This window comes from Salvia hispanica, chromosome 3, assembly GCF_029641045.1.
Source record: "Salvia hispanica isolate PSC_SH4W2 chromosome 3, Shi_PSC_v1, whole genome shotgun sequence".
Lineage (NCBI taxonomy): Eukaryota > Viridiplantae > Streptophyta > Magnoliopsida > Lamiales > Lamiaceae > Salvia > Salvia hispanica.
In genome coordinates, this window is record NC_142694.1 from 36,491,506 (window position 1) to 36,517,463 (window position 25,958).

General features: G+C 35.7%; 4 protein-coding genes across 7 annotated transcripts; 3 read left to right on the forward strand and 1 right to left on the reverse strand.

Annotated features, from left to right (window-relative positions):
• The first annotated feature begins 1,042 nt into the window (after positions 1–1,042).
• Positions 1,043–4,920, forward strand: LOC125216424 (protein-tyrosine-phosphatase MKP1-like). 2 transcript variants are annotated; one of them, XM_048118132.2, is made up of 3 exons: positions 1,043–1,211; positions 1,722–3,676; positions 4,535–4,920. In XM_048118132.2, the coding sequence occupies exon 2, from the start codon at positions 1,743–1,745 to the stop codon at positions 3,576–3,578; it is 1,836 nt and encodes a 611-aa protein (XP_047974089.1). In that variant the 5' UTR covers positions 1,043–1,211; positions 1,722–1,742; the 3' UTR covers positions 3,579–3,676; positions 4,535–4,920. The 2 variants fall into 2 exon arrangements, with proteins under 2 accessions (XP_047974089.1, XP_088924271.1); XM_089068145.1 differs by lacking the exon at positions 4,535–4,920 and having other exon boundaries at positions 1,722–3,294; positions 3,410–3,676.
• A 259-nt stretch (positions 4,921–5,179) lies between these two features.
• Positions 5,180–11,775, reverse strand: LOC125210786 (coilin-like). The gene is made up of 16 exons (XM_048110373.2): positions 11,491–11,775; positions 10,743–10,807; positions 10,354–10,626; positions 10,055–10,210; positions 9,043–9,112; positions 8,532–8,633; positions 8,383–8,448; positions 8,251–8,316; positions 7,816–8,164; positions 7,281–7,312; positions 6,557–6,751; positions 6,373–6,444; positions 6,141–6,287; positions 5,902–6,019; positions 5,749–5,796; positions 5,180–5,677 (listed from the first exon to the last, which is right to left on the reverse strand). Exons 1-16 carry the CDS (start codon positions 11,683–11,685, stop codon positions 5,358–5,360), a joined length of 2,274 nt encoding a protein of 757 aa, XP_047966330.2. The 5' UTR covers positions 11,686–11,775; the 3' UTR covers positions 5,180–5,357.
• Positions 11,776–12,198: 423 nt separating this feature from the next.
• LOC125211056 (Melibiase family protein) lies at positions 12,199–17,067 on the forward strand. Of its 3 annotated transcripts, none has more exons than XM_048110733.2 (15): positions 12,199–12,351; positions 12,763–12,901; positions 12,993–13,250; positions 13,349–13,523; positions 13,619–13,680; positions 13,831–13,994; positions 14,120–14,217; positions 14,633–14,691; positions 14,788–14,922; positions 14,998–15,227; positions 15,339–15,498; positions 15,732–15,807; positions 15,884–15,934; positions 16,019–16,238; positions 16,830–17,067. In XM_048110733.2, the coding sequence occupies exons 1-15, from the start codon at positions 12,290–12,292 to the stop codon at positions 16,984–16,986; spliced, it is 2,046 nt and encodes a 681-aa protein (XP_047966690.2). In that variant the 5' UTR covers positions 12,199–12,289; the 3' UTR covers positions 16,987–17,067. The 3 variants fall into 3 exon arrangements, with proteins under 3 accessions (XP_047966690.2, XP_047966691.2, XP_047966692.2); XM_048110734.2 differs by lacking the exon at positions 16,830–17,067 and adding an exon at positions 16,459–16,820 and having other exon boundaries at positions 12,201–12,351; XM_048110735.2 differs by lacking the exon at positions 12,199–12,351 and having other exon boundaries at positions 12,767–12,901; positions 12,990–13,250.
• A 626-nt stretch (positions 17,068–17,693) lies between these two features.
• On the forward strand, positions 17,694–22,125 carry CSK (chloroplast sensor kinase). Its single transcript, XM_048116994.2, has 9 exons — positions 17,694–18,170; positions 18,999–19,160; positions 19,302–19,598; positions 19,795–19,860; positions 19,931–19,999; positions 20,114–20,206; positions 20,587–20,780; positions 21,082–21,355; positions 21,603–22,125. The coding sequence occupies exons 1-9, from the start codon at positions 17,751–17,753 to the stop codon at positions 21,858–21,860; spliced, it is 1,833 nt and encodes a 610-aa protein (XP_047972951.2). The 5' UTR covers positions 17,694–17,750; the 3' UTR covers positions 21,861–22,125.
• Positions 22,126–25,958: the final 3,833 nt, after the last annotated feature.

Sequence of the window (25,958 nt, forward strand, 5' to 3'; positions counted from 1 at the left end):
AGGAAAAAAAAAGAGAAAACACATTTGACAATAAAATAAAGACTAAAGTCCAATTTTGGTCCCTTACTTGTGTCTTATACTAATTCTTTTTGGTTTCATATATTAAATTTGTGACCTTTTTGGTTCCCTAACATATTGTTTTGGTACCTTTCGATCCCAAACATATTGTTTTGATCAAAAATAACTATTTTATGTTAAAATTAACAGTCAAAATGTTTGATCAATTCAATAACTTAAATATAATCTAGGACTAAAGTCCAATTTTGGTCCATACATTTTTCGTAAAATTCTTTTCGGTTGCCATACACTAAGTTTGTGACTTTGTTTGGGACCAAACTGTACCAAAACAATATGTTAGGGAGCAAAAGGTCACAAACTTAATGCATGAGACCAAAAGGAATTTTAGGGCAAATGTAAGCGACTAAAATTGGACTTTAGTTAAAAAATAAAATAAGTGAAATTTATAGCTAGTACAGAAATAACTTAAAAGGGACAATCCAAGATAGAAAAACGACGACAACCATATGCATAGGGAAGCACCAAACACGAAAAATATAAGCTATAAAAAGGAAGTCATTCTCTATTGTAAAAAGGAAGTCATTGTAAAAAAAACACTTTGCATTTTAATCTCAATTTAACAAATCTATTTCATATTAATTTTGTAATCCAAGTTTTTTATTTTTTATTTTTCAAAACTCCAACATATTTTTGCAGTTGTACCTAAGAAAATAAAATCATAAAAAACTTCTACATCGATAGTCAGTTCTTGTTTTTCAAATTTACTTCATGAATGGTCATTTTGATTTAATATATCTTAAAATTAATATTCCTTTCATCTTCTATTTAATTTTAGGATGATAGTATGAGTTTTGATGTGATATTAATAAAATAGAAAAAAAATAATATAGTAGTATTACTAATTGAATAAAAAGCTTTCAAAAATAGAAGTTAATTAATTTTGGGGACACTTCATTATTCCTACTTACTTCATGTAATTATAGTCCTACAATTAATGGTAATAAATTGAAAATTGAAATTTGAAATTTGAAATTTGAATTCTAGGGTTTGAATGAAGGAGAGGTATCGTCACATCTTCCTCTCCCACAGTGGGCTCTCCAATTATCCACACTCCTTCAATCCTGTGTCTTTCTCCTTGATTATTACTCATGCAGCCATTGATCATTTGAATTGCTCTTTCGTTGTCCAAATCCGTGAGTCTGCTCTTGGTTTTGTTGTATTATGCTTTCTCTATTTGCTCTGAATCTCTGTGTGCGCATTCCCATTTGTGTTTAATTTTGGCCTATTGATGATTGACAATGGTGAGACAAAAAAAATCATGAAGTTGGGCGCCAAAATGGCCAATTCCAAGGACTGTGGCTTAATGTAATTTTATTGTTTTTTGATTCACACGCTCAGTTGTGTATCACTAGTATCTTAATCGTCCACTTGATGCCTATGGTCAGTTGTTGAACTGGTCGTGGTTGATTATGTTGTGTCAAGGTGGAAAAGGAATCCATGGTCAGGGTTATAGGAGGAGAGCAATTTATATAAAAATTTTGGGGATTCTTAATCTTACCACTGATATTGGAGACCATGTTTAGGGCTGATTAGTTTATGAAAAAACCTACTTTTACTGTTGCTTGATGTGAAAATTTATTGTTGAAACTTGAAAGGTTCATTTCTAGCATGAGATTAATGGTATTGTGCTTATTTCTTTGCAGAGTGGCAGCATAGATTCTGGGATGATAAAGGAAGAGGAAAAGCATGGGGCTTCAGGTGGAAGTTGGAGAACATACTCACGTTCTGTGTCATGGACTGAACGCCCGCCAAGGGCCTCTAGTTCATCTACTACTTCTAGGCCACAATGGAACAGCAAAGCGCGTTCTTGTTTGCCGCCACTTCAGCCTCTTTCTATCATCCGCCCGAGCGTTGAGGAATGGCCTAGAGCTGGTTCTGATGATCTTGGCGAATGGTCTAATAATCCTCCTACTCCAGGTGGGAAGCCTCGTGGATCAGTGACTCCTCGTGAGAGCTCGAATTCTGACCAACCTCCTAGAGAATTTGAGTTTAGGAAGGACAAGCTTGCCTTCTTCAATAAGGAATGTTCGAGGATTCTTGATCACATCTACTTGGGGAGTGATGCAATTGGCAAGAATCGTGAGATCCTACGCCAGAATGGGATCACCCATGTGCTCAACTGTGTGGGGTTTGTTTGCCCGGAGTATTTCAAGGATGAGCTTGTCTACAAGACTCTTTGGCTGCAAGACTGCCCATCGGAGGATATCACAAGTATTCTCTATGATGTGTTTGATTATTTTGAGGATGTTCATGAACAATGTGGACGTGTCTTTGTTCACTGTTGCAAGGGAGTATCGCGGTCTACGTCATTGGTGATTGCTTATCTCATGTGGAAGGAGGGGCAGAGCTTTGATGATGCATTCCAGCTTGTTAAAGAAGCCAGAGATGTGACTAATCCAAATGTGGGATTTGCCTGTCAACTTCTGCAGTTCCAGAAGCGTGTGCACGCACTGCCTGCAAGCCCAACTTCTCTTCTTAGAATGTACCGAATGGCACCACACTCGCCATATGATCCCCTTCACCTTGTGCCTAAAATGTTGTCTGAACCAGGTGCAGATAAGCTCGACTCTCGTGGAGCATTTGTTATTCAAATTCCTTCAGCTTTATTTGTCTGGACTGGGAAGCACTGCCCTGCGGTGATGTCAGATAATGTCAGGGAAACTACCTCACAAGTTATTCGCTATGAGAGGGCCCAGGGCCCAGTTATAACTATAAAAGAAGGTGAAGAGACATTTGAATTTTGGGATGCCTTCACTTACAGAAAGAGTTCGGCAGATGGATGTGATTCAAAGTCCGATGAGGTAAAGAGCTTGTCTTCAGGGACTCACTTAGTGACTGAGTTAATTCATCCTTGTCCTGATCAAAGGAAACTGGCTGAGTATGATTTAGATTTTGAAATCTTTAATGGAGCACTGGCTGGTGGTGTGGTACCACCATTATCAGGATCAGAAACAGAGATATGTCTTCCTGCCAGAGAGACTGGTTGGAACAGATTCAGAAGAAAATTTGCTAATGGTGTTGTCAAAGAAATTATGACCTCATCTAAGTTGTTTTCTTGTAAAGTTGCAAAACCGATATGTGAAGGGATGCTGACAGTGGGCATGTGTAAAGAAGTGGATTACTTTGTCTCAACTGCCATTTCTTCAACATCTACTGGTGATCTGTGTGATTCACTGGATTCACTTTCTTCATATGTAACAAGGAGTCCACCATGCGGTAAGAATATCTTGACAGAAGTGGCATGTCCAGCCCCTCTTTCTGATTGTTCACTGTCACGATCACGATCATCACCATTCAGCTTGGTGGACTCATTTTCGTCTTTTCATGTCAGTAAAACGATGTCCAGTTCCATTTCACCATCTCTCTCACCTTCAACATCTAATCATGCAAGTTCGTGTACCTCTTCCCATTCATCGTCACCCCCCGAAAAAGAGGAAAATTCTGCTAACCTTGCCTTGAGAGTGGAAGGTTCAAGTCCTACCTGTAAAGAAGGGTTTTAGCACATATGCGTGAATGTGAAGATAGTAATGCCATTGTGGAATTGCTAGATCGTAATCTTCTCATTCAGTAGGGTTTTAGCACATATGCTCGAATTAAGGTACTCAATCATCTCATATCTTTATGTTATGGAAAAAGTTCGTTGTATAGCACTAATATTATACATTTATACTACTTTCCTGAAGTGTCGAGAATCTCTGATTAATACTATTTTCATCCCCAATACATTTTCAACTGAAGATTAATGGAGTAATATTATAAAACATTGTATTTGTATGATTCTTATAGGTTGGGGCAAGTTTGGTCTAAGACTCTTGTTTCCAAATTTAGGGATGCCTGTTTCTGTCTCTGAGTTGCCTAAAATTTATCTAGCCGTCTGATGGTTGTGACAAGATGCATTTTGGAAACTTAATAGTAGTGAGAGAGCTGTCATGCAAGCAACGTTGAGGGGTTTGTTTCTTTTGGGTGCTTAGTTTGGAATCTTTGGGACGTTCAAAACAAATATGGATTAATCCACCACACACTTCAAATGATGGAAGGATATGATAAGTCACATAATGTATCCAACTTAGATGGAGTATAATCGAGGAATCACCTATGTAATTCTTCAAATATAAATCCAATGATAAATGCTCGACATAAATTCCCTAGGGCCTCTATATGGTTTTTGTTGTATTTCCTTTATCTCTGCCAAGTCAGGCAGATGGTGGTGAGCATATGAAAGTGACATTTTCATTCGCAAACTAGTACATCAATATTTTGCAAAAGAAAATTCTTGTAACGTGTAGAGAATATTCTTCAACAATCATTTTTAAACCATCTTTTATATCATCTTCTAGAATTCAGTAGTGAGAACTTTTGAGCACTAGTCGATGTCTTTTCTGGTTATGATTAATTTGTATCCGATGATGTCAAGTTGCAAAGGTAGCTAAGCTTTCATTTTTTAACGTTCTTACAGATAGTCAAGGAAGGCGAGGAACCAGTGGAGCACCTTGAGCATGTGAGTTGCCTCTCACTAAACATTTATGCAGATAGATGACAGGAAATAGTAGTTCAGGAGGAACAGATAGGATCCCTTTTATTTTTGGACTTAATTGCAGCAGCTCCAAGGAGTTGTGCGATGGCATCCCAAAGCAGGCCGAGGTGTTGCCGATTCTGCTTGTGAGATGAAATGTGATAATCTAGTTTGAAATTTAGAAAAGAATGTACAGGAAATAATCTTCTGAATTTTAAGTTTAAGAAATACAAGGAAAGTGTTCAAATTTGCTCTACATTATCAGCACCAAAGGTGTTGCTTTCCTAGTTACATTAATGCTGCAGTTCAGCTGTATCTTTTCCCTGTCATTATTTCCTCAAATCTATATTTGGTTCATGTGAGATAGAACTATTATTTACATCAACATTGATGTTGGTTAAGTAAAAAAGGGGAAAAAGGCATATCTCCAATAGTTCTCAACTCCATGACTGTTTGTAATTTTGACCATATTTAAATCTTTAGAGATCAATTTTGTGTGTTATACATAATTTGGATATGGTAACACTAAATACTACTCCATTAGAAAGGGAAACCATTAAGCTAGTAGTAAAGGAAGCCATCAAACCATGTAAAAAGTTGAATTAGCTTAAGCTTCCTACCAAAATAAAGATATCGAAATCGATGGCCATTTACATGGATTGAGAAGACCACATACGCTGCTATCACACAAGCGAAAAACCTCACAAACTAGCCAACAAGTTTCATTGCTTCACACAAGCAAAAAACCTCACAGATCAAGTTTCTTTTAGTTCCGGTCGTTCATGTATCCCGCTTTGACCTCAGCATAGCCATTGTTGGACCAAGTGTGTTGCCTCTCAGCTTTATGCGACCATGATTTACTGCCTACATTCTGCTTCCCCCAACTGTTGTCCTGTGACGGCTGTTGTTTCTTGCCCCAGTTACTTCCAGGTGATGGTTGCATCTTCTTCACATTCTTCCCCCAACTATTGTCACTATAGATTACCACCTTCTTGGGGGTACTGCCCCAACCATTTTCCTTGGATAGTTGCTCCTTTTTGGCATATAGAGCCTCACTCAATTGGTCCCACACATTCCCACCAATTTCTACATCAATGTGACTATTAGAGTCACTGGAATGTATCAAAACAAAAAAACATTATATATAGTGCACTTACCTCCACTAGGCTGCTGTGTCTCTTTACCATGGTCTGATTCTCGAGTATCTGCAGATGGTAGGTTATTTAGGATGTGATTACCTACTTGAGCTTTTTACTAGGAATTATAAGTTTGGTTATTTGCGCTTCTTTGAATTGCACTGAACATCATACCTGGGCTGGGTTCGGAAGTTGGTTCGCCACTGCTGCCAGGCAATGTAACGGCTTTAGTTCCTGGTTTTGATCCTCCATTGGTGAGGACACGTACATCAATAAGTGCTGAAAAATCAATCTGCAAGAGATAGATCACAGTGAAAACAGTCAGAAGATGCAGATGGTCTGTTGGCAACTTGGCGTACGCCTCTTGAAGGTATATGATAGAAAGGCTTACTCTACATGTATACATTGCTTACCTCCAAAGACCCATCTTCTCTATAGAGAGAGTTATCAAGTTCTGTGGCTTCACCCTCATCATTTTCCTCAGAAACGAGTGGATATTCTGGTACCGGCAGTAACATCATTTGCTGGGACCCTGCATTGTACCAAGATACTTTTCCAACCTATATAATACAAAATGTCTCACAACCATTTTATTGAGGTCAGAGAACAAGAGGAAAAAACAATTCAACTATATTTGAATGATACCCTATATGCAGAAAGCTCAGGGGTCCATGTTGATGACAATTCCAGAACTCGATAAGCAATGAGATCTCCTTTCTGCATAAAATAAAAGGACAATTGATTTCTACCTTGAAGGGTATTGAGAAATTTAAACCCTACACTATGGAATCATTACTATTAATGATCTTAGATGTAATCGAGGAACAACCTTAGGCGCACCAGGAAGAGGCGGAAGCTTATCAAAGTTGATTCTCTCATTTGGTTGATTCTTTTTTTCTTTAATCAGTGCTTCAGAATCCTCTTTGTTTGTTCCGTAGTCGTTTCTAGGAATGAATCTACAGTTTTCCTTCCCCCACTGTTGGCCTTTCTTCTTGCTAGTAATTCCATTCCAATTAAAGGTATTCTATTGAAAAAATGACATCACGAGGAAATGTGTCAGCACTTTGTATGAAAAGAAACACTGAGAAAGAAAAAAAAATCATGGATAAATGGTGTGCATGGACAAACAAACATTCATCAACAATTCAACAAAACCTTGAGCTGAACTTTTGCTTCCACACGTTTATTAAATGGCTGAAATAAAAGGTAAATTTTCTTATACCTCCTTGTCTCAAATCTGATAAATCACATATTGGTTGGTAAAAATTGTGATTGACGAAAAATTACATATTTAAGCAGCTTAAGTAAGAAAGTTAATTTCCATGATGACTAACATACTATCCCTTGCATACACGAGCGTCACTCATGTGCCACAGGTTGCATCCCTCTATTCCAGGCCCTAAAGGAACCCCAAGGCAAAATATTGATTGCAGGATCTCGTACAAACATATGTTCTGAAGTAATAATATTTCATGATAATGATCCTAAACCTCAGGTGCGGGGATAAAATGATGAAAATATTGTTCAACCAACAGCAAATACATAAAAATTACCAGAGGTGCATAATCTCGCTGCACAGCTTCCTCTGCATCAACAAAAAGAATTTCACATGTAAGATGTAGAAAATAAAGTTTCAGTGTGTATTATGTAAATTCCAAGTGCAGAATAGAAGATATCATTCCAATCTGTGAAGACAGAACAGGGAGGGAGAAATTGTTGGAAAATCAATTTATGAACAGTGGGATTGGAGAATAACTTAATATTGCTTTTAATAGCATATTTCACAGATTAACAAAGTTGATGATGCATAATGTAGGATAAAATTCATTCCAGGACAGGAACAAAGCAGATTGGGCTTCTCAACTTGAAAATTATTAAACTTAATAAGAACTGTGACAAGAGAGAAGAAAACTAATGAATGCTAGTCCTATTCGGAAAGAAAATTAGAAGGCTGGAAAATACATTGTTGATAACATGATTCACATGATTAAGTAATAACTCTCTCGCTCACCTAGTCAGAAGAACCGAGTTTAATAACGTTATCACAACCTTAATCCAAATAAATTGCTGGCAGATAGAATGCAGTACCTTCTTCCAAAGGTTCAAAGCGGATATGTCCTGGCCTTATTTCGATGGGAGCAAATTCATTCTCCTCCAGACAATTATAATTTGATTGCTTTGATGCATCAGAGTTTTGATCTGGTTGCTCATGCATACCGTGGCTTGGCTGCTCTAATGTGTCACTCATTTGGGTCAGCTGCTCATGTTTGTCGTAATTTTGATTTTGCTGCTTGTGTACATCACCATTTTGATTTTTCTGCTTGCGTACATCACCATTTTGTTTTGGAAGTTCCAGACAGTCATCATTTTGGCTATGTCGTTTATGCTTCTTTCCCTTAACAACCTTGTTGTCTTGGGAAAATAGCTTCCAGTGTAGCTGCACAGACAACTTAGGTCAGTATAAAATGACAATCAGAGGCACCCAGAATAGGCTCGAACTCCAAGCAAAGAAACTAAACTCACTAGTCCTTTTGGCTGACCATCATCTTTGTTCTTTTCACCCTCAGCTTGGTATTTTTTCCACTTTTGCTGTAAAATTGAAGTACTCAGTTTTCAATTTAATCGCAGAACGAAATAAGAAATTAAAGCACTAACCTGTCCGTTCGATTGGCCATTCCATTTTTTTCTGTCAGCTTTAGCTTGATCCTCTTTCCAGTTTCGCTGCAAAATGAAGTGAGTCAGGCTTTAGATTACTGGCACTGGAAAAGTCTTAATAGTGAATACACATATATCCAATAGCTTACTAGACCCTCTGATTCACAAGTAGCATTTTGCTTCTGAATTTTTGCCATTTCACGCAACCAAATTCTTTTTTTATACGCCCGCCGAGCACTTCTACTTGGAACCTGCAAATAATCAGGGGCACACTAATTCCAGGATGACTTACAGGGAAAAGTCTGAGAAAGGAGCATATAGTGCAATCAAGGAAAATATTTTACAAAACTGAATCATGTAAAAGGTAAGCATATAGCAAAAAAAATTGATAGTGATATCTCACATCCACAATAGACCAAATTGGAATTTGACGTCAACCAAAGGATTACTAGAAACATATACTGCCGAAAGTGGAACTTCATGAAAACTGTAAAGCTTCTTATTGAGAACACAATTCTTTGTATTTACTAAAACACAAAATTGAAGTGCTACTACATAGTTATATACTTAGGTTAGAAAAACCAATTGAAAAAAACAGAATAAAGGGCAATTCACAGCTTACAAGACCAATATAATCCATTTCAATAATAGAGGAATCACCTTTTTTGTTTCCTTAGGGGGGATTTCGGCATCGTCGGTCTTGTTGTCTTTCTCTTGAACAACAACAATTCTGCATGTGTAGCAAAGATAATATAGAATAAAGAGGTGTTTGATCATTCAAACAGTTAAAAGAAATTCATCAATCAAATATATCCATGAATGTCTAAAAAGAAAGGACTAAGCAGAACGTCTAAGACCAAAGAGTTCAAGGATTTTCTTTTCAATAAAATTTGAGATTGGAGTCTTATTTGTTATTTTCCAGACCCCTTTCGTAGTTATGTTTATTTTCCTTCTAATTTAACAAAATTTTGTTTCACATCAAGAAAAATATTAGTGGCCATGAGATATTTTCATATTCTAATCTGAAAGACAACAAATACAAGCTAATAAGTATTTTAACAAATGCCATGTTCTCTTTTTCATCAAAGAAATTGTACAGCACAAACGAAGGCATTGTAAAATATACTCCTCAGTCCTCCCTCCTCATCTACAAACTTGTTATTTATATCTGCATCCATGATAGAAAGTGTACCTTCTTTTTTTAATAATATAAATTTTCTCCATATTTTCAATATACTAATAGAACAATTTGCTCAAGCTCTGTCACAACAATGTTAGTTGTTCAAAGATACACTAGCTCTCTCTCATCACTATCGTGACAACAATTATGAAGCCTTAATGTATTTGTCTATTCATTTTAGAGCCAAAATAAACTAATTAATACTTCATGCAGCCGTAGGCTCAATCACTTACAGGTATAAGTTCTATTTGATTGACCAAATATTGTTTACTTAGTAAATGGAATATCACATTGGTTCCAAAAAAAGTAAACTAGACACGTCAGTGCAGTAGGGATTTTGTAACTTTCTACCCTGTCATTTGTTCGATTGTTGACTTCAAAGTAGGTTTTCCTGATACATAATAATTTTGGACTTTGTACTTTGATTATAAGAAAAAAATGACATAGGAGAAAGTAAAATTTCTAGAAACGGATTATTTCTAATAAGCATACCTCTCTTCGCCAGGCTCCACCACATTGTCCTCATCACTATGCTTAGCAGGGTTATCTTTGTTTTCCACATTATCTCGAGCTACAGAAGCATCTTTTTTCTCTTTACAAACATCACCGGAAGCATTTCCAGTTACCACAGAACGTTGTTTCTTCTCCCTAAGAAACAGTGGTATAAAAATAGTGTGTGTAACAGTGTAAGCATAAAATATGAGGTACGTTCAGTAGATCACGCAAGGGGACCTGTAAGCATAAAAATATGAGGTAGATTTAAGTTGATCAAACAAAGGAGGACCACATACTTATTGCCTTCTAGCCTCTTGGCTGCTTTTCTTTTGCGATTTTTCTTTCTTGAATTTTCAGCTGCAGAATCTTCAACTACGTCCAACAAGACTTCATCATCATCTTCAGATTCTTCACTTTCATAACCACCTTTTTCTTTCTCAAAGTCACCATTTGCTAAAAGCAAGATGCCAGCGTCTACGGGTCGCTTCTCCAGAGCTTTCAATTTCTGAACATCATTAGCGGCAGCATTGTTTCCTTCTATTGACAAAATGTCTTTCCTTTTCCGCACACTTCACTCCCAATGAAAACTTAAAATGTTAATATATCATTTTGCACTCCAAATGCAAAACTTAAAATGATAAGCCATGTTCTGTTGTTTTCAGTACTAATAATCTTTTTCACTAACCTGATAACCTCATCATCTTTTAAAATTCTGGTAGATACAAACGGTGGTAATGCAAAGCCAGATATCTGCCAGAGTTTCAGAAGCAAAACAAAATTGGAGTAAAAAATAGTAGCATAAAATAAAATACGAAAACAATAATTCCTAACTTCTCATATCTCATCAGCAAATCAATCAAAACAATAACACTACTAAAGCTTTTGTTTTCTCTTCCAATTCAATAATCACCAAAGTAGCAACAGAAGCAATTCCTCGAACTCAACACCAACTTTTGCAATGAACTAGTAGTATTCCATAAGCATCAACTCTTTTCAATGTCTTTTAAAAGATCATTCAAGACTGCTCAATAGCTCTCAAAACACCAAAATGAGAAAGAAAGAAAGAAACATATAGAGTATAAAACATAGTAAAAAAATGAAAATGAGGATCATAATCCATAAAACATCCAGACCATAGTAACTCTACAATGTGCATGAGCTTTTAGGATTAGAAGATAAATAACTCCTGTCAGAAGAAGCAAAATCATGATTCCAAATACTCAATAACTACATAAAGCTACTCTTCCATACATAATATTCCACAAAATGCATGATTTCAGAAGCAAGTAGCTAGAATGAGAAGCAAAAAAAGAAGCACATTTCCCCAAAATTGATCAAAAGCAGTGGATTTTTGAAGGCAGAGCAAAACCCAAAAACATGGTGGCATAAAAAAACGATCTTTTTAAGGCTCAGAGAAATTGAGAGGTTCGTACGGAGAGGATGAGGCCGTGGGGGCATGATTGGTGGAGTCGGAAAGCGTGGAGGAGATGGGAGGCGAGGTCGGAAACGGCGCCGTGGCGGTGGGGCTCCAGCAGAACCCAGCTGCGGCTCAAGCCCTCCAATTTCTGAGTGTCGCTCAAAATGTCGTCATCTTTGAATACCACTCGGATTCTCTTGCCCACCTCCATCACCCATGCAAGATTCCCCCAATTCCCCTACACTGTTTAGTTTTAGAGAGAGTGATGAGTGTCACTGCAATGCTACAATAGGTCTCTACAAAGGTCCAACTAATGCTTTACAGTTTCACTTTATAAAATTTGGAGCCAAACACCACAAAATATTACTCTCTCCGTCCCATACTAGAAGAAGTATCATATTGTCATTTAGCTCGATAATACAAGAAGTCTCGTTTCAATTTTTCGGTAAGTATTGTTTCATGTTTCTCGATAACTTTTCAATTCATATCTTTACATTTATATTAGAAAATAAGGGATTCTTAATTGTGGACGGACAATCGAACATAACATAGTACTAATAGCATTTATTTTGTTTCATATTCCCTCTCTTCACTATTAATAATACTATTGAAAAACATGAATTTTAACATAAAATTGATTATCATTTTGAAATCGGGAGAAAAATGATGGCAATATTATTAATAGGAAATTGAATCCAAAAATTATGTACAAAATCTTGATCAAGCACAAAACTCAAATAATCCATTTTTAGCTATAAAGTTGGTGCTTTTCTTCATTTTCCTCTTTCTTCAACACTGAAACTGTCAATTTTGATATGGCGCGGTTTCTTTTGAGCTCTCTCTATCTCTCTCTCCTCTCAACTCTTTTCTCCGTAAGGTAATCTCCATCTTCCTTTTCTGTCTTCAATTTTCATAATTTTTGTCTCTCAATTTTTTCAATTACAATTATTAAGCCCATTTTCTCACTTAGTAGTTGTGTTGCAAACAGAGACCTTGATTTACCTCGAGAAGAGAAAACAGAGACCTAGTTGTCTTTTGATGAATTTATATGTTAATATTTATTGATTCATAATCAGTCAACTGTTTTATAGGATAATCAGAAACTGCATTTGAATGGAATATCTGTTATCTTGATGTATACTAATATTTTATTCACACTTGTTTTGAATACCGCCCTGTATACTAATTAATTGTTAGTCTGTCTGATTAACTGTGAGAAAGAAGGGGATAGGAATCTTGTTTTTTTTTGTTTTTTTTTATTTAATTTGATTTTTTCTTTTGAATTTAGCCTGGGAGGGGTAGAGCAGGCTAGCTTGCCGCCGCGGGGTTGGAACTCGTATGATTCGTTCTGTTGGACCATTTCCGAAGAAGAGTTTCTTAAGAATGCTGAACTCGTTGCTCACCGCTTGCATAGTCATGGATATGAGGTACTTGAGTTGCAATGTGTATATGTATTATGACTTGTGATAGCTGACTGATCTTGGTGAAATAATTTTTGCACCGTGCGGCTTCAAGTAGTACGTGGTGGTGGATTATCTGTGGTATAGGAGGAAAGTTGACGGGGCTTATGTTGATTCTCTCGGATTTGATGTTATTGATGAATGGGGAAGGATGAAGCCTGACCCAGGTAGATGGCCTTCCTCTAGAGATGGGCAAGGGTTCACCAAAGTGGCTGAGGAAGTGCATAAAATGGGTTTGAAATTCGGCATTCATGTTATGAGAGGTATCAGCACGCAGGCATTCAATGCAAACACGCCTATCCTTGATGTTAATTCGGTAACTCGGTCTACTGCTGATTGATTTTGCATTTAGTAATTGTATGAGTAAATTGCAGCTGTAAAATTGAAATATATGGTCTTGAAATGTATGATTAGGGCAAACCATATGAGGAGTCAGGACGGAAGTGGTATGCAAAGGACATAGGAATAAAGGAGAGGGCTTGCACATGGATGCAAAATGGTTTCATGAGCGTCGACACCAAATTAGGAGCTGGAAGAGCGTTTCTGAGGTCACTGTATCAACAATATACTGACTGGGGTGTTGATTTTGGTGAGTTCTCATGTTCCTTGCAAACAAACAAGTTATATTGCCACTATATTGCATAATGTCATTGAAGATGGTGTGTATCATCTCTTTCATTACAGTCAAACATGATTGTGTATTTGGCAACGATTTCAGCCTAGACGAGATAAGCTATGTATCAAAGGTATAGCTCCTTCATATTCTTTCTACTTTCCGTAGTTTCATATTCGTTATATTATATCAGACATTATTCATTTCTGAAAAGAGAAAGGGAAAGAAAAGATATCCCGAAGAACAGAAACTTTGAATATGACATTTCAGGTGAAATGTGCAGGTCTTAACCGAACTTAACCGTCCAGTTGTGTATTCCTTATCTCCTGGAACAAGTGTGACACCAGCCATGGCAAGGGATGTTAGTAGTCTGGTCAATATGTACAGAATTACAGGGGATGATTGGGATAGATGGAAGGATGTGGCTGGCCATTTTGATGTTTCTCGGTACACTAAATGTCTCCACCTTGTTCTGACAACTTATATTTTGTTTCAGCCTTGTTCCTTCTGTCAAGAATTGTTCTGATGGATGTTTTTATCTAGCTAGTTACCTACTTCTCTATCCGTACCAGGGATTTTTCTGCTGCTAATATGATTGGAGCAAAAGGCCTGCGTGGGAAGTCCTGGCCAGACTTAGATATGCTTCCATTGGGGTGGCTTACTAGTGAAGGTAAATGGATTAAATACATCATGCCTTTATCGGTCAAAATTGATCGAGATAAGTTGATTTTGGGTTCACCAGTTGTTACTTGCTGGTGGCTTGAGTTGCTAAAGAGCAGTACTGCATACTTGTTTCTTAAACCGACAATGTTTCGTCCCTGTACATATTGTTAAAAAAATAAATTGCAATCTAATAATCATGTTTTACATTTGATTTAAAAAGCTTGTAGAAGAGATTTGTTTAACTTACTCCACTCACTGGATAACATAGGATATAAAAGTTTGGAATGCTTTGGAAGCGTTCATTTACTTACACGTTACAATAACGAAGTATTTCTATGGCCAGTTCAATAAGATTAATCTCTTGGCATTCTGATCTCCAAAGACCATTTTTGCATAAATGCACAATATTTGATTGTTGATAGGTTTAAATGAAGGCCCTCATAGACAATGCAACCTCTCTCTAGATGAACAAAGAACACAGGTGAATGCTTATGATTATACGTTTAATATTTTGTTTGCTAGCTTACTAATAACATGAAAATTTGCACTTACTAATATGACTGAGGTATTTGGACAGATGACATTGTGGTCCTTGGCGAAGTCTCCTCTCATGTTCGGAGGAGATATGAGACACCTTGACGAGGCAACATTCAGCCTGATCACTAATCCTACTCTCTTGGAGATAAACGCCTTCAGCTCAAACAATTTGGAGGCATGTCCTAGACATTAGCACGTCTCATTATGAGATATGAGCAGAACTAGTCTTATTTAACCTTACAAATTGCAGTTCCCCTACTCCTCAAGTCCAAGCTTTTGTCGTGTAAAAAATCACGCATTAGATGGACCCAGTATCTCCGAACCACTTACTCTGGGCCTCACTAGCTGCAAAGATGCTGAGGCGATTGGCTGGTCTGCTAGAGCTATTGAAGATGGTCATGAACAAGTCTGTTGGCAGGACGAGTCAAGAAACGGGCACCAAAAGCCTTTTTGCCTTTACAAAAAACGACCTTTTTCGTTGTAAAAATTTTATTTATACAAACAATCTCTCTTCTATGTGTTTGTATATCTTTATGCATAATATCTGCTTGACCCATACCCCCTTCACTTTTGTTGGTGATGCTGTTTCAGAAATGATGATGTGACAAATAATCGTTACTATGACGGGAAAGTCCATTTGTTGAGGACAAAGGAGGCGGAGGCTTGCCTGGGCGCTTCTCCAAACACAAAGCTTACTTCCAAGGAATCAAAAAAGGGTTCATTTTCAACATGTAAATTGCATACCAATCAGGTAATTTCAATCTATTCTTGATCTCAGCTTCTCTAAATGTATACATAATGAATGCAAAAATCACACTTAATCTAAGAACATATATGGAGATTTATTTCTTAATCATTTGATTGTAGATAAATTTTCTTTACTTAATAGTACATACTTTAATTAGATATCATGTTTATAAACTCCCGAGTTACACATGTACCTTGAACTGTGGCATGTGACAACAAAGCGTTTTATTCGAACAGATGTGGGAACTGACCGATAATGGCACCTTGACAAATAGCTATTCTGGCTTATGTGCATCAATGAGGAGAGTAAGAGGTGATGTTTCATTTTCGTGGTCTTTATGTATGATTCGTATTGTCGTAGTTAATCTGTCACCTTGGTCTTCTTCCAGCTAATTCTGTGTCCAAAAGCGTTCGTGCTTGGATTGCGACTGGCAGAAGAGGTTTGACCTTCTAAAACTAATTGCTCGTTTAGTCTTAGATTCAAGTAATTCAACCATCTCCAATGATGAATTTTTTATTACCAGGAGAAATATATGTCTCGTTTTTCAACCTAGGGGATCAGAAGACCGACGTATCAATGAGGATAGCTGAGTTGGGCAAGGTGCTACCTGGTAAAAAATTTAGCACTGCTTTGTGCAAATGCAGAGAAGAATGGAGTGGGAAAGACTTTGGTGTCGTAGACTCGTTTTCGAACCAAGTAGAAGTCCATGGATGTGCTCTTTTCGTCTTAAACTGCTCTTATAGGTAAATAATCTTTCTTTCTTGGCTATCTGATCATCTTGATATGTAGCAGCTATGTTTGTATTTTCTTGCACTATCTTTCTTATGTCTAACTTGATGCTGATGTGCCACAATAAATTTACTTTGCTGTACTTGCAATCAAGCCAAACAGAGTATTTTTCAAAGTATATAATTTAAAATAACTTTGAAATATACTAATGTACCAATAGTTTCGGTTTTTCAGGTGAAATTAAACTAAATTGGTAAATATAGGTCAAGAGATCAAATTTCACCTAACACAATATTTTTTGAAATATGCTTTAAAAAATTGGTTCAACGGGATGGTGGTTCATGACCGAACCGGCTGGTTTTCCGATTTGAGACGGCTCATTAGTCCACTGGTTTAATGTGTGAATCGGATCAAATCGAATGCCGGTTCGAGGCTGACCGGTCAAATTGCCGGGCAAGGGGTGGAGCGCCTCACTTATAGCCCCAGCAACGTGGCTCGTCGTCGGGGAGAAGGAGCACCGACGAGCCAAAGTTGTTGATACTGTAACGAAACAAAGCATATGCATCATGTGATTGATTAATGAGGTGCTTTATATTTGATTGTAGTACTCCTACCTTTGTTCTCAACCAAGAAAATGACCAAGAGAAAATCGAATGCAATGATGAGAAAGGAGGCAATGCCATTGCGCCCGCTGATCGCATCAGCCTTGGAAAGCTTGATGTTTTTCTTATTATCACCATTGTAATTTTTTTGTTTTTTTAATTTGGAAGTATAAGTGATAAACTAATGATGCTTTGTTAAATTCTGATTTTGCTTACTAATCGAATTATTGAATTATTTTGATTTTGCAACTAATTAAGATTTTGGACTAGCATACGCACTATCGGATGCATCTAAAACTACATCATATTTTAGACAGAGTAAAATAGCGTTGTTATAAACAAAATAATGCCATTTGTTGAATTATGGCTTATACTAAAGAAAGAATGAGGTAGAATGGAGAGACGAGAAAAGAGATTGAAAGAGAGTACAATGGGGGCGTTAAGTTTGCAAGATTGTATTCGAGATTAAATTTATAGTGTGTTTGGTTCATAAGATTCAACTCTACAACTTGATCTTAAATGGATAATCATAGGATAATTAGTCATAGTTATGACCAAAATAATCTCACAACTCAATACTAAATTATATTTTAGTATTATTTTATGTTAAAAATAATCTCACAAAACTCAATACTAAAATAATCTCACCAACCGAGCGAAATGGTTTAATTTAGTAGCAGTATAATACAAAATGGTGCTGCCTAGCCTATAGGCCATAATAGTGTGACTTATATAAGTAAATTATTAAGCTATGATAATGCTTGAATATTAGAAAGCCCAAGAAGCCATTCTTTGGTGTTTAATTGAATAAATGGGCCACAAGCCCAAACTGAACTTATTTTATTTAGCTTCTTCATTTATCAAAATAAGTAGAAAGAGAGTTAGAGAGAGAAAATCTGGAGAAATCATCAATCATCTGATCAAATGCTGCTGTCTGCATTTCCTCCACACACACCACTCCCCGCAGCCCACTCCAATTACTGTTTTGCCCCTACCTTCGCCCCTAATTACAACAAACCCCAGCACCACTCCCCCTGCTCCTGCCGCGCCACCACCGCCGCCTCCGCGCAGCGCCCCCTCCCCCTCGCCTCCACCGCCCTTGGCCAGGTCAGCTTCACATCCGACGACGATGCCTGCGAGGACGCCATGGTCTCCTCCGCCGCCGCCATCGCCGCCGCCCTGCGCGACGCCTCCACCACTCCCGTCGAATTCGTGCACCGGATTGAGAAAGGCGGAGACGCCAAGGGCAAAGCTATGGTGCTGCCGAGCCAGGATTTCCAGCGGCTCTGCCTCGAGCAGCTCGACCTCTTCCGCCGCATCGTCCATCCCGACGCCCTTCTATCGGTATTTGGCTTTGTTGATTCAGTTATAACCGTAGATCATCGACTCATTGTTCCATTTTGAACTAGTTTAGCAGCTCAAAATACATGAAATATACAATTAAAATGCGTACTGTTGTTAGATAACTGTAAATTAATTTATGAACTTGCAAACTTGTTGTATACTGTTGATTTAAATCCATGTTAGCACTAAGTCAATAGTATACCTGTTAGGAAATAATCACATAAGTAGTCACGAATTAAACGAATAAATACATGAATTGTTTACCAAGTTTGATAGGGACGAATTTCACTATATAATTTTCGGATACAGTTTAGAATGAGAGAACATATATATAGGCATAAGCAACGAACCCTAATCATAGTCCCAAACTGTTGACTAATACTTTGCTGTAGTTCCAATACTAAGGTTCATTTATATTCTTCTTAATGGAACAAAATTTAGTTTTGTAGACTATATGCCTATCTACTAAATATATTCCTATTATGTGGAGTATTTTATTTACACAAAATTTAACTGTTGTGTAATACGACTATATTCATCTTATCTCTCTTATTAATTTCTCACCAGGATCTGATTAAACTCATTCTAGACCATAAAAATATAATATTTGTAACTGTTTCATGTTGCTGTGCTTCATGATATTGAACGAATGATTAAAAATGAGCTTTGAACATAAAATGTTGAATTAGTAGACACAGACAAAATGTTTTTTGAGTACCTGCCATGCATGCATCTAGCATAGCTTAATGACATTCTAATGCTTCATATCATATGACATTGATTGTGTAGTGTTCTAAATTTCTAATATTCCCAGTTAACTAATTTTAGGTGTACGTAAGGCCAGCTGGTAGTTATGTCATGGATCGGTTGGAGCTGCGGCGCATTACTTTCTATCCATGTGCCAGTGCAGCTGATATTGTAGTTCTAGTTGGTACCTTCCGTATACCAGCAGGATTAAGAGTCGCAGAAGCTGCCATTTCAAGTCAACAGGCAAGGATTTTATGCCATTTTTATTTATTTGTTTATTTATTTTATCTTGCACCTATTAGATGGTTTATTATTTACTTATTCCATGTATTCCCTGTGCTACTTTAGGGATAGGTTTCTAATATATGGGGTCTTTCTTTTTAGGCAGAATTTCTTCCTGAGCTCGGTGCTGTAGTCTTCCCAATGGTAAGGCATCCATTTGTTGTGGGCTTCTTAGTTGCTGAACTTCCAAAGATGGCTTTAGAAAGAGAATGGGATGATCAAACCGACCGTACATTCTCTGGGAAATCCTTTCCGTTACCGCAGAGATTGGACTCCCAACCATTAGATGTACAAACTTTGAAGGATCACTCGGTTGGCAAGTTAAAGTTTTCCGCAGAACAAAAAATTAATGCAATACACATCACCCGTTCTCTTGCCATGGCTTATGTCATGGATCAGGTAGTTTTTTTCATTTCTGGTTATGTATTTTTACCCTCTTTCTGAGTATCTACTAAAATCAAATATCTTTCACTATAAGGCAAGGTATTTTCTTTTGTTTTTGATACTATATTTTATATGTACTCATAGTTTGGTGGGTTTGTGTGTTGTATCTTTTTCTAATATCTAGAAATTTATTTTCTGTATGAATCTCCAGAAAGCTATGCTACTGCAGCAATCATCATGGCAAAATAATATTACGATGAATAATTTAGCGGAGCAGGTAAGTTTAATACTTTACCGTTTTTTCTGATTGTTTCTAGCATATCATGATGTTTCATTCGCGCTCTCAGATTCGAAGTTCTCTTTCAAGCATTCGCACATTGAGCAAGATGTTGTCTGTTCAGTTGAAAAGGAGTGAGGTGGGTTTCTGGCAACCTTAAAAGGTTGTGCTGAAATTACATTGGACATATGTTGTAAAACACTAATGCTTTCTTGTTTATTGTCCTGATTGAATGATGATAATGAGAGTGCAGATTTCGTATGATATAGTTGAAGACATTTTAGTTCAAGGAGATTACATGAATGATACACTTCAGAAGCTGCAGGATGCCGTCTACTTGACAAAGGTTCAATTCTACTGCCCGTCATACTTAGAATTGGCTGTATAGTTGACTCAACTTATGACTGTGGTAACTCTGCTTTCTTGTCATTACTTTGAAGAAAATACTACCATATGCATTTATTAATAATTTTCTGATGCATGTCATATGAAGCACTTTGCCGTATGTTTAATCTGTTGATAATAACTTTTGAAGATGTTCTCTCCAATTCCTCTTACAGCTCTGACTAGCTTCCCTAGAAAATAGTATAAATTAATTTTCTGAGTCAACTTCTCACATTTGTTTACAGCGTTCCACCTTTTTGGATCCTTTGGCACTTTTCTTTTCATTGGTTTGATTTTATTTTTGTTTTTTCTCTATGCTTAACTGTTTCTCTTGCTTCATAGGCTAATATACTGCGATATAACAAAGGAACACAGAAGCAGATGCAACAGTCATCTGACGTAGATCCAGAAACGAGTTCTAGGATATCCAATATGCAAGAATCTACTGGACAGTTGTCTCTTATTTCTGCTTCCAAAAATTCAGAATTTCCCATGCCACCTCTTGCTCTTGCACCTTCACGACTACAGGAAATTAGGTATTCTTGTGTTAAAGATATATGCATTTTCCCTTTATTTTCTGGCGTTGTGATGTTTATTTTGTTTGTTGATTTTGGCTTTAAATTGACTTACATATTCTTTGTTGCAGCAGTTTATCTCTTTCTTCTTTTCTTTTGGTGTGTTGGAAGTTTCTTGCTAAATACCAGTATGTCGTAAAATTAGATATTTAAAATAAGTAGGCTAAAGTCCAAAGGTTATCTTTTCTGTACATTATAAATTACCAATATTTTGTATTCCCTTTGTGGATTTGTTCCTTACAAAACTTCTTTTTCTTCCTAGACCATGTGAAGTTTCTGATGTTCTGCAAGATTTAGTCGGTGCCATAAGACCTCTAGCGCATAATCAGGAACGGGTTGTGGAACTATGTGATCTTTCAGTGTCACTGAAGGTTGTGGTCGAGGAACCTGCTTTACGTCAAGCTTTGAGCAATTTAATTGAAGGAGCTTTGCTGCGAACAGAGGTTGGGGGCCGAATTGAAATTCTCTCCACCGAAGCACCAGCTGGCGGTGCTCTCATAATCATAGACGATGATGGGCCAGACATGCAGTATATGGTAATTACTTACTAACTCACCAATCTTAGCAGCTCCACTCTTTAAGGCTTACAGCTTTCATAAAATTACAGTTGTGGGTTTCACTTAGGTTGTGTTTAGATTAAAGAGTTTGAAACACAAGGATGTGAAAAATGGATGGTTATGTCCGCTGCTTAATCTGGATTTCAAAATCATGACAATCCTCTTAGAAACGCCCAATCTGGTCGTAGAGGCTTGCAGATTGTTGATGAAAATCTGTTGATTGCAGACACAAATGCATTCACTTACACCATTTGGGGGTGATCTCTACGGTGAAGATAGGATGGAGGACAACATGACGTGGAATTTCATTGCTGGGCTGACTGTTGCGCGAGAGATTCTGGAAAGCTACGGGTGTGTTGTCCGAGTGCTCTCTCCCAGAAACACCGATGCAGCCCTTGGAGCAGGCGGAACCCGTATAGAGACCTGGCTTCCCTCCTTCCCTGCCTCGCCCTCCGACACAAGTAACTCTGCTCGGGAGGCGTAGGGAACTCGCTTCGTGTACCAGTACGCACTGTATACATATAGTTGTAGCATTCAGTTTTAGAAAAAAGATCATATTATTGGCTCTGCCTGTTTATCTGTAGATATGCGTGTGACATTATTATTCAGGCGGTAGCTCCATCAACCTCTCCTCACGAGGCACAAAATGTTGTACCATTTGACTCTGTAATTAGGTGATGTATTAATACAACTAGTATCATGCCTCTGCGATGCACAGATTAATATATTTTTAAAATATTAATTTTTAATTTTTTATTAATTAAATAAAATTAGAATTAATATTAACAATGAATAATATGAGTAACAATTTTAGTTATATGAGAATAAAAAATCTATACAAATCAACATTGAAGCACAATAAATTTGAAACAAATCATAATATAATGTTTAAACATTAAATCATGAAGTAGTAAGATAAAAATCTACCACAAGAAAGAATTAAACATAATGGATAATTACTCATCATTTTTTAAACCTCTTTATGCACTACATTAACTTTAAAATTAAAATCAATTTGAAATTAGCCAATTATAATTTCAACATAAATTTTTAACATGGATCAACTATAAAGTAATTTAGATGGACTAAAAATCTAATCATTACTATTGAAAAAAATAATTATCAAAAATAAAAAGAAAAAAAATGGTGGTAACATCAATCTAAAAAAGAAAACATAGTAATACATAAAAATGGAAGGAAAGAAACAAAAAATATAACTAAAAATATAACAAATACGATGTTGTATGAAAATTGATATATAAAAATGAATGAAGAAAAATAAAAAACATAATTAAGAAAATATTAAGAAAAGATAAATATAATTAATAAAATGAAAATGAACGAAAATATAATTAAAAAGAACAAACTTAGCCAAAATGTTGAATGGCTTGATGTATAGCAAAATGTTGCTCTTGTTTTTTGAATAATATTGGCTTGGAATATGGAAATTTTTGGAATTGGAATGTTTGGGATGATTTAAGTATGGGATGAAAGTGGGAGCAAGATAGTGGTTTAGTGGTGCCACAGCCACTCACTCACGTAACCTCCCTCAACATTTTATAGTATTAGGATTATATATTTATTAGAATTAATTTCTAAATTTTATATTAATTGCATTTACATCCTTTAGCATAAAATGATTATTCAAAATCTCCCAAAATTCCCCTTTTATATATTGTATAGATATAAAATATAACGAAAATTTTAAGCTTGCAATAAAAAAATAGTGTGAATTATAAAATATGCTTTAAAATTTATTAAAAATGTGTTTATGTTTCATTTAATTTTATAAATCTAAACCAGATTTTTAATCATGATCAATATTCATCATAACCCATTTATGTATGTTAGAATTTTCAACAATTCAAAATTTATCAAATACTACCATTCTATTATATGTAATTTTTCTAACTTATAATCTTGTATGCATTTATAAGGGCACCGGCTATCTCGCGCCGGCGATGAACATGCGGCAACTAGAGGAGAAATCGGCTATGATAGCTCCAATTTAGGGGTGACGAATTGAGAACGAGAGGTGAGGTGATTTGGTGAAGAAAGAACTAAGACAGAAAAGAGAGAATGGCGCGAGAGAGGAGAAAGGTGAAAGAGAGAGTTGATGCAGATAAGAAAAATAGAGAGGATGAAAGAGAAGGAGAGAGATAATTGCATAGGAACGAAAGAGAAGGAGAGAGGGAGAGGAGACGATGACAGTCGAGAGATGGATTGGAGAGAGGAGATAGGAAAGGGAAGAGAGAAAATTGATGGTGATGTTCCACGTGAGATCGCTCACCAAATCCTCACAATTTGTCCCTCGACGTATCAATTCTCTTTATATATAATAAATATATAATCTTCATAAATAAAAAAGATTAAATATAGCAATCATACCATCATCACATATTTAATTATTGTAGTATAATATTAATGTGAAATGCAAATGTTCGAATGTGAATTTCCCATGGAGACAATTCCTCAAGTCGGCTACCACAAGATAAGTCGATGACTAACTAATTCCTCCATATTTTGAATTAGTCAGCCGCCTATATATTTGTCAACATATTGAAATCGTCAAAAATAATACTAGTAATGTTCATATTATATCAAAACTAAATGTGCCACGTGTAAAATCCACAAGACTTAGGTAACCTCTCACGTAGACCATTTCTAATGAATTCTTCTTGGTTCATAACTTTATATACGAATTCATTTATTTGTTGAACGACATATACATACTAATTAATACTCACAACAAAATAAATTATTTGGGGAAGATGAGTGCTACTATTAAAAAAATGAGTACACAATGTTGAAAAATACTACGATAATAATTTTTTTTTATTCATATTAGTCATATAAAAAATATTAGTAAGCCATGAAGGAATCGTATCATAATCATATTAATCAGATTTGATTTGTTTCGATTTTGTAACTAATATAGAAGAATTCTTATCATCTTTGTGGGTTGTGACATTAGTCAAACTAGTATATATTTTCTTCTTTCTTTTTGCCATTTTAATGAGAAGTTAAATAAATTTTGCTTTAATAATTGAAATATATATAACATAATTAAGAGCTTCAATAATGACACGAGATGGCGTGTCTTATGTCGATAGGTCGCTGGTGAAGATAATTAATTGATAGTAAATGTTGTCAAAATAGTGTCTATTATAGTGGAAAATAGCTAATTATCGGTCCTTAGACTATAGAATTGACATTTTAGCTTCAATATAGGATTAAATAAAATAAATTAAAATCTCATATTTTACATAATGATCAAAATGAAAATAAAGTAAAAATAGTTGAAATAGTGATGCTATGCTATATCTAGGGGTGGGCATAAATGGAAGGGCTAAGAGACTTAGGTCGTTAGTAGTACTATTTTTTTTTCTTTCTTTTATTAATAATTATAAAGCAATTTTTTGAAATAATTTTTAGTCCCAATTAAGATGACATATACAGAAGACCATTTGTTAAGGTTAGAAAATTAAGAAAACTGAAAAAGTTAAAGAATAAAACTGACTACAAAAATTGATTTGAGAAATAAAATAAAATAATTAAAATAATTACTATTTCTTCACTTTAACTATTTATCAATATCATTTTTATAAAACGAGTGCAAAAATGGAAGTGTGACTCCTAATGAGGGACGGAGGGAGTATAAAAAATGAAACAAAAAATGTCAATTCGTATTATTTTGTTGGATTTATTTATTTATTATTTAATGTTGGGTGTGAACATTTTCGTACACCAGATTCTAATAATTTAAGTCTACATTTTCACATTTTCTTGGAATTTAATTAATGTTGGACTACTCAATGGAATAATATTCCCCATATACAATGGGAAATTATTTTATGATTTAGCTCTTTAAGTAAAAAATTATGTGGGAAATTATATTACTCCATCTTTATAATATCCAAAGTCAACTTAATCAATAATAATTAATTATATTAGAAGATTATATTCAATGCATTTAATTGACAAGGACAAGAATAAGGCTTGCCATAATCACTTTCTGATTTTGAGAAAAAATCATTTAAAGCAAACTTGACCTTATTAAGATGCATTTTCTTCAATTAAGAAAAACATCATCAAATCTCAATTACATAATATACTACATGTGCATTTATTAATCATTTATGGAATATATATTTATTTTAAAATCAAATATAGGTAAACATGACATTACATCTTTGTTAAAGATTTCTAAAGGTGTATTGTACCATAAACTCACATGTGGTGTTACAGTGAATATAATAATTAATAAATATAATATTTCATACTACTATTTCTCAATTTAAAAATGTGATTTTCTTTCAAAAAATTCAAAAAGGAACGACTTAGACTTATGAAGTCTTCTTACGTGGACAAATGCCACAAATCCCATTAACCCAAAAACAATTAAGCGGACTAATTAAGATTAGACACATCATCAATATATCGTCAGTTTTTCAAACAAAATTGCTCAGACTAAAAAAAACTAAAATTGAAAACCAACACAAATAATTAATGTTGTTAATTAATTCTGAAAAGTTAGGTTTAAATGGCAATATATTCTTCTTAGAACTAGGTGTAATTGCAA

Bases quoted from the DNA above. Each gene is read 5' to 3' on its own strand.
- CSK (XM_048116994.2), top strand. From the start codon at position 17,751: ATGCTGCTGTCTGCATTTCCTCCACACACACCACTCCCCGCAGCCCAC. The intron at 19,599-19,794 runs GTAGTTTTTTTC...ATGAATCTCCAG, and splicing joins TGGCTTATGTCATGGATCAG to AAAGCTATGCTACTGCAGCA. The intron at 20,781-21,081 runs GTATTCTTGTGT...TTTTCTTCCTAG, and splicing joins TCACGACTACAGGAAATTAG to ACCATGTGAAGTTTCTGATG.
- LOC125211056 (XM_048110733.2), top strand. From the start codon at position 12,290: ATGGCGCGGTTTCTTTTGAGCTCTCTCTATCTCTCTCTCCTCTCAACT. The intron at 14,218-14,632 runs GTAAATGGATTA...GATTGTTGATAG, and splicing joins GGGGTGGCTTACTAGTGAAG to GTTTAAATGAAGGCCCTCAT. The intron at 16,239-16,829 runs GTAAATAATCTT...ATTTGATTGTAG, and splicing joins GTCTTAAACTGCTCTTATAG to TACTCCTACCTTTGTTCTCA.
- LOC125216424 (XM_048118132.2), top strand. From the start codon at position 1,743: ATGATAAAGGAAGAGGAAAAGCATGGGGCTTCAGGTGGAAGTTGGAGA.
- LOC125210786 (XM_048110373.2), bottom strand. From the start codon at position 11,685: ATGGAGGTGGGCAAGAGAATCCGAGTGGTATTCAAAGATGACGACATT. The intron at 6,288-6,372 runs GTATCATTCAAA...TGTATTATATAG, and splicing joins CTGAGCTTTCTGCATATAGG to GTTGGAAAAGTATCTTGGTA. The intron at 5,678-5,748 runs GTAAGTGCACTA...ACATTGATGTAG, and splicing joins GACACAGCAGCCTAGTGGAG to AAATTGGTGGGAATGTGTGG.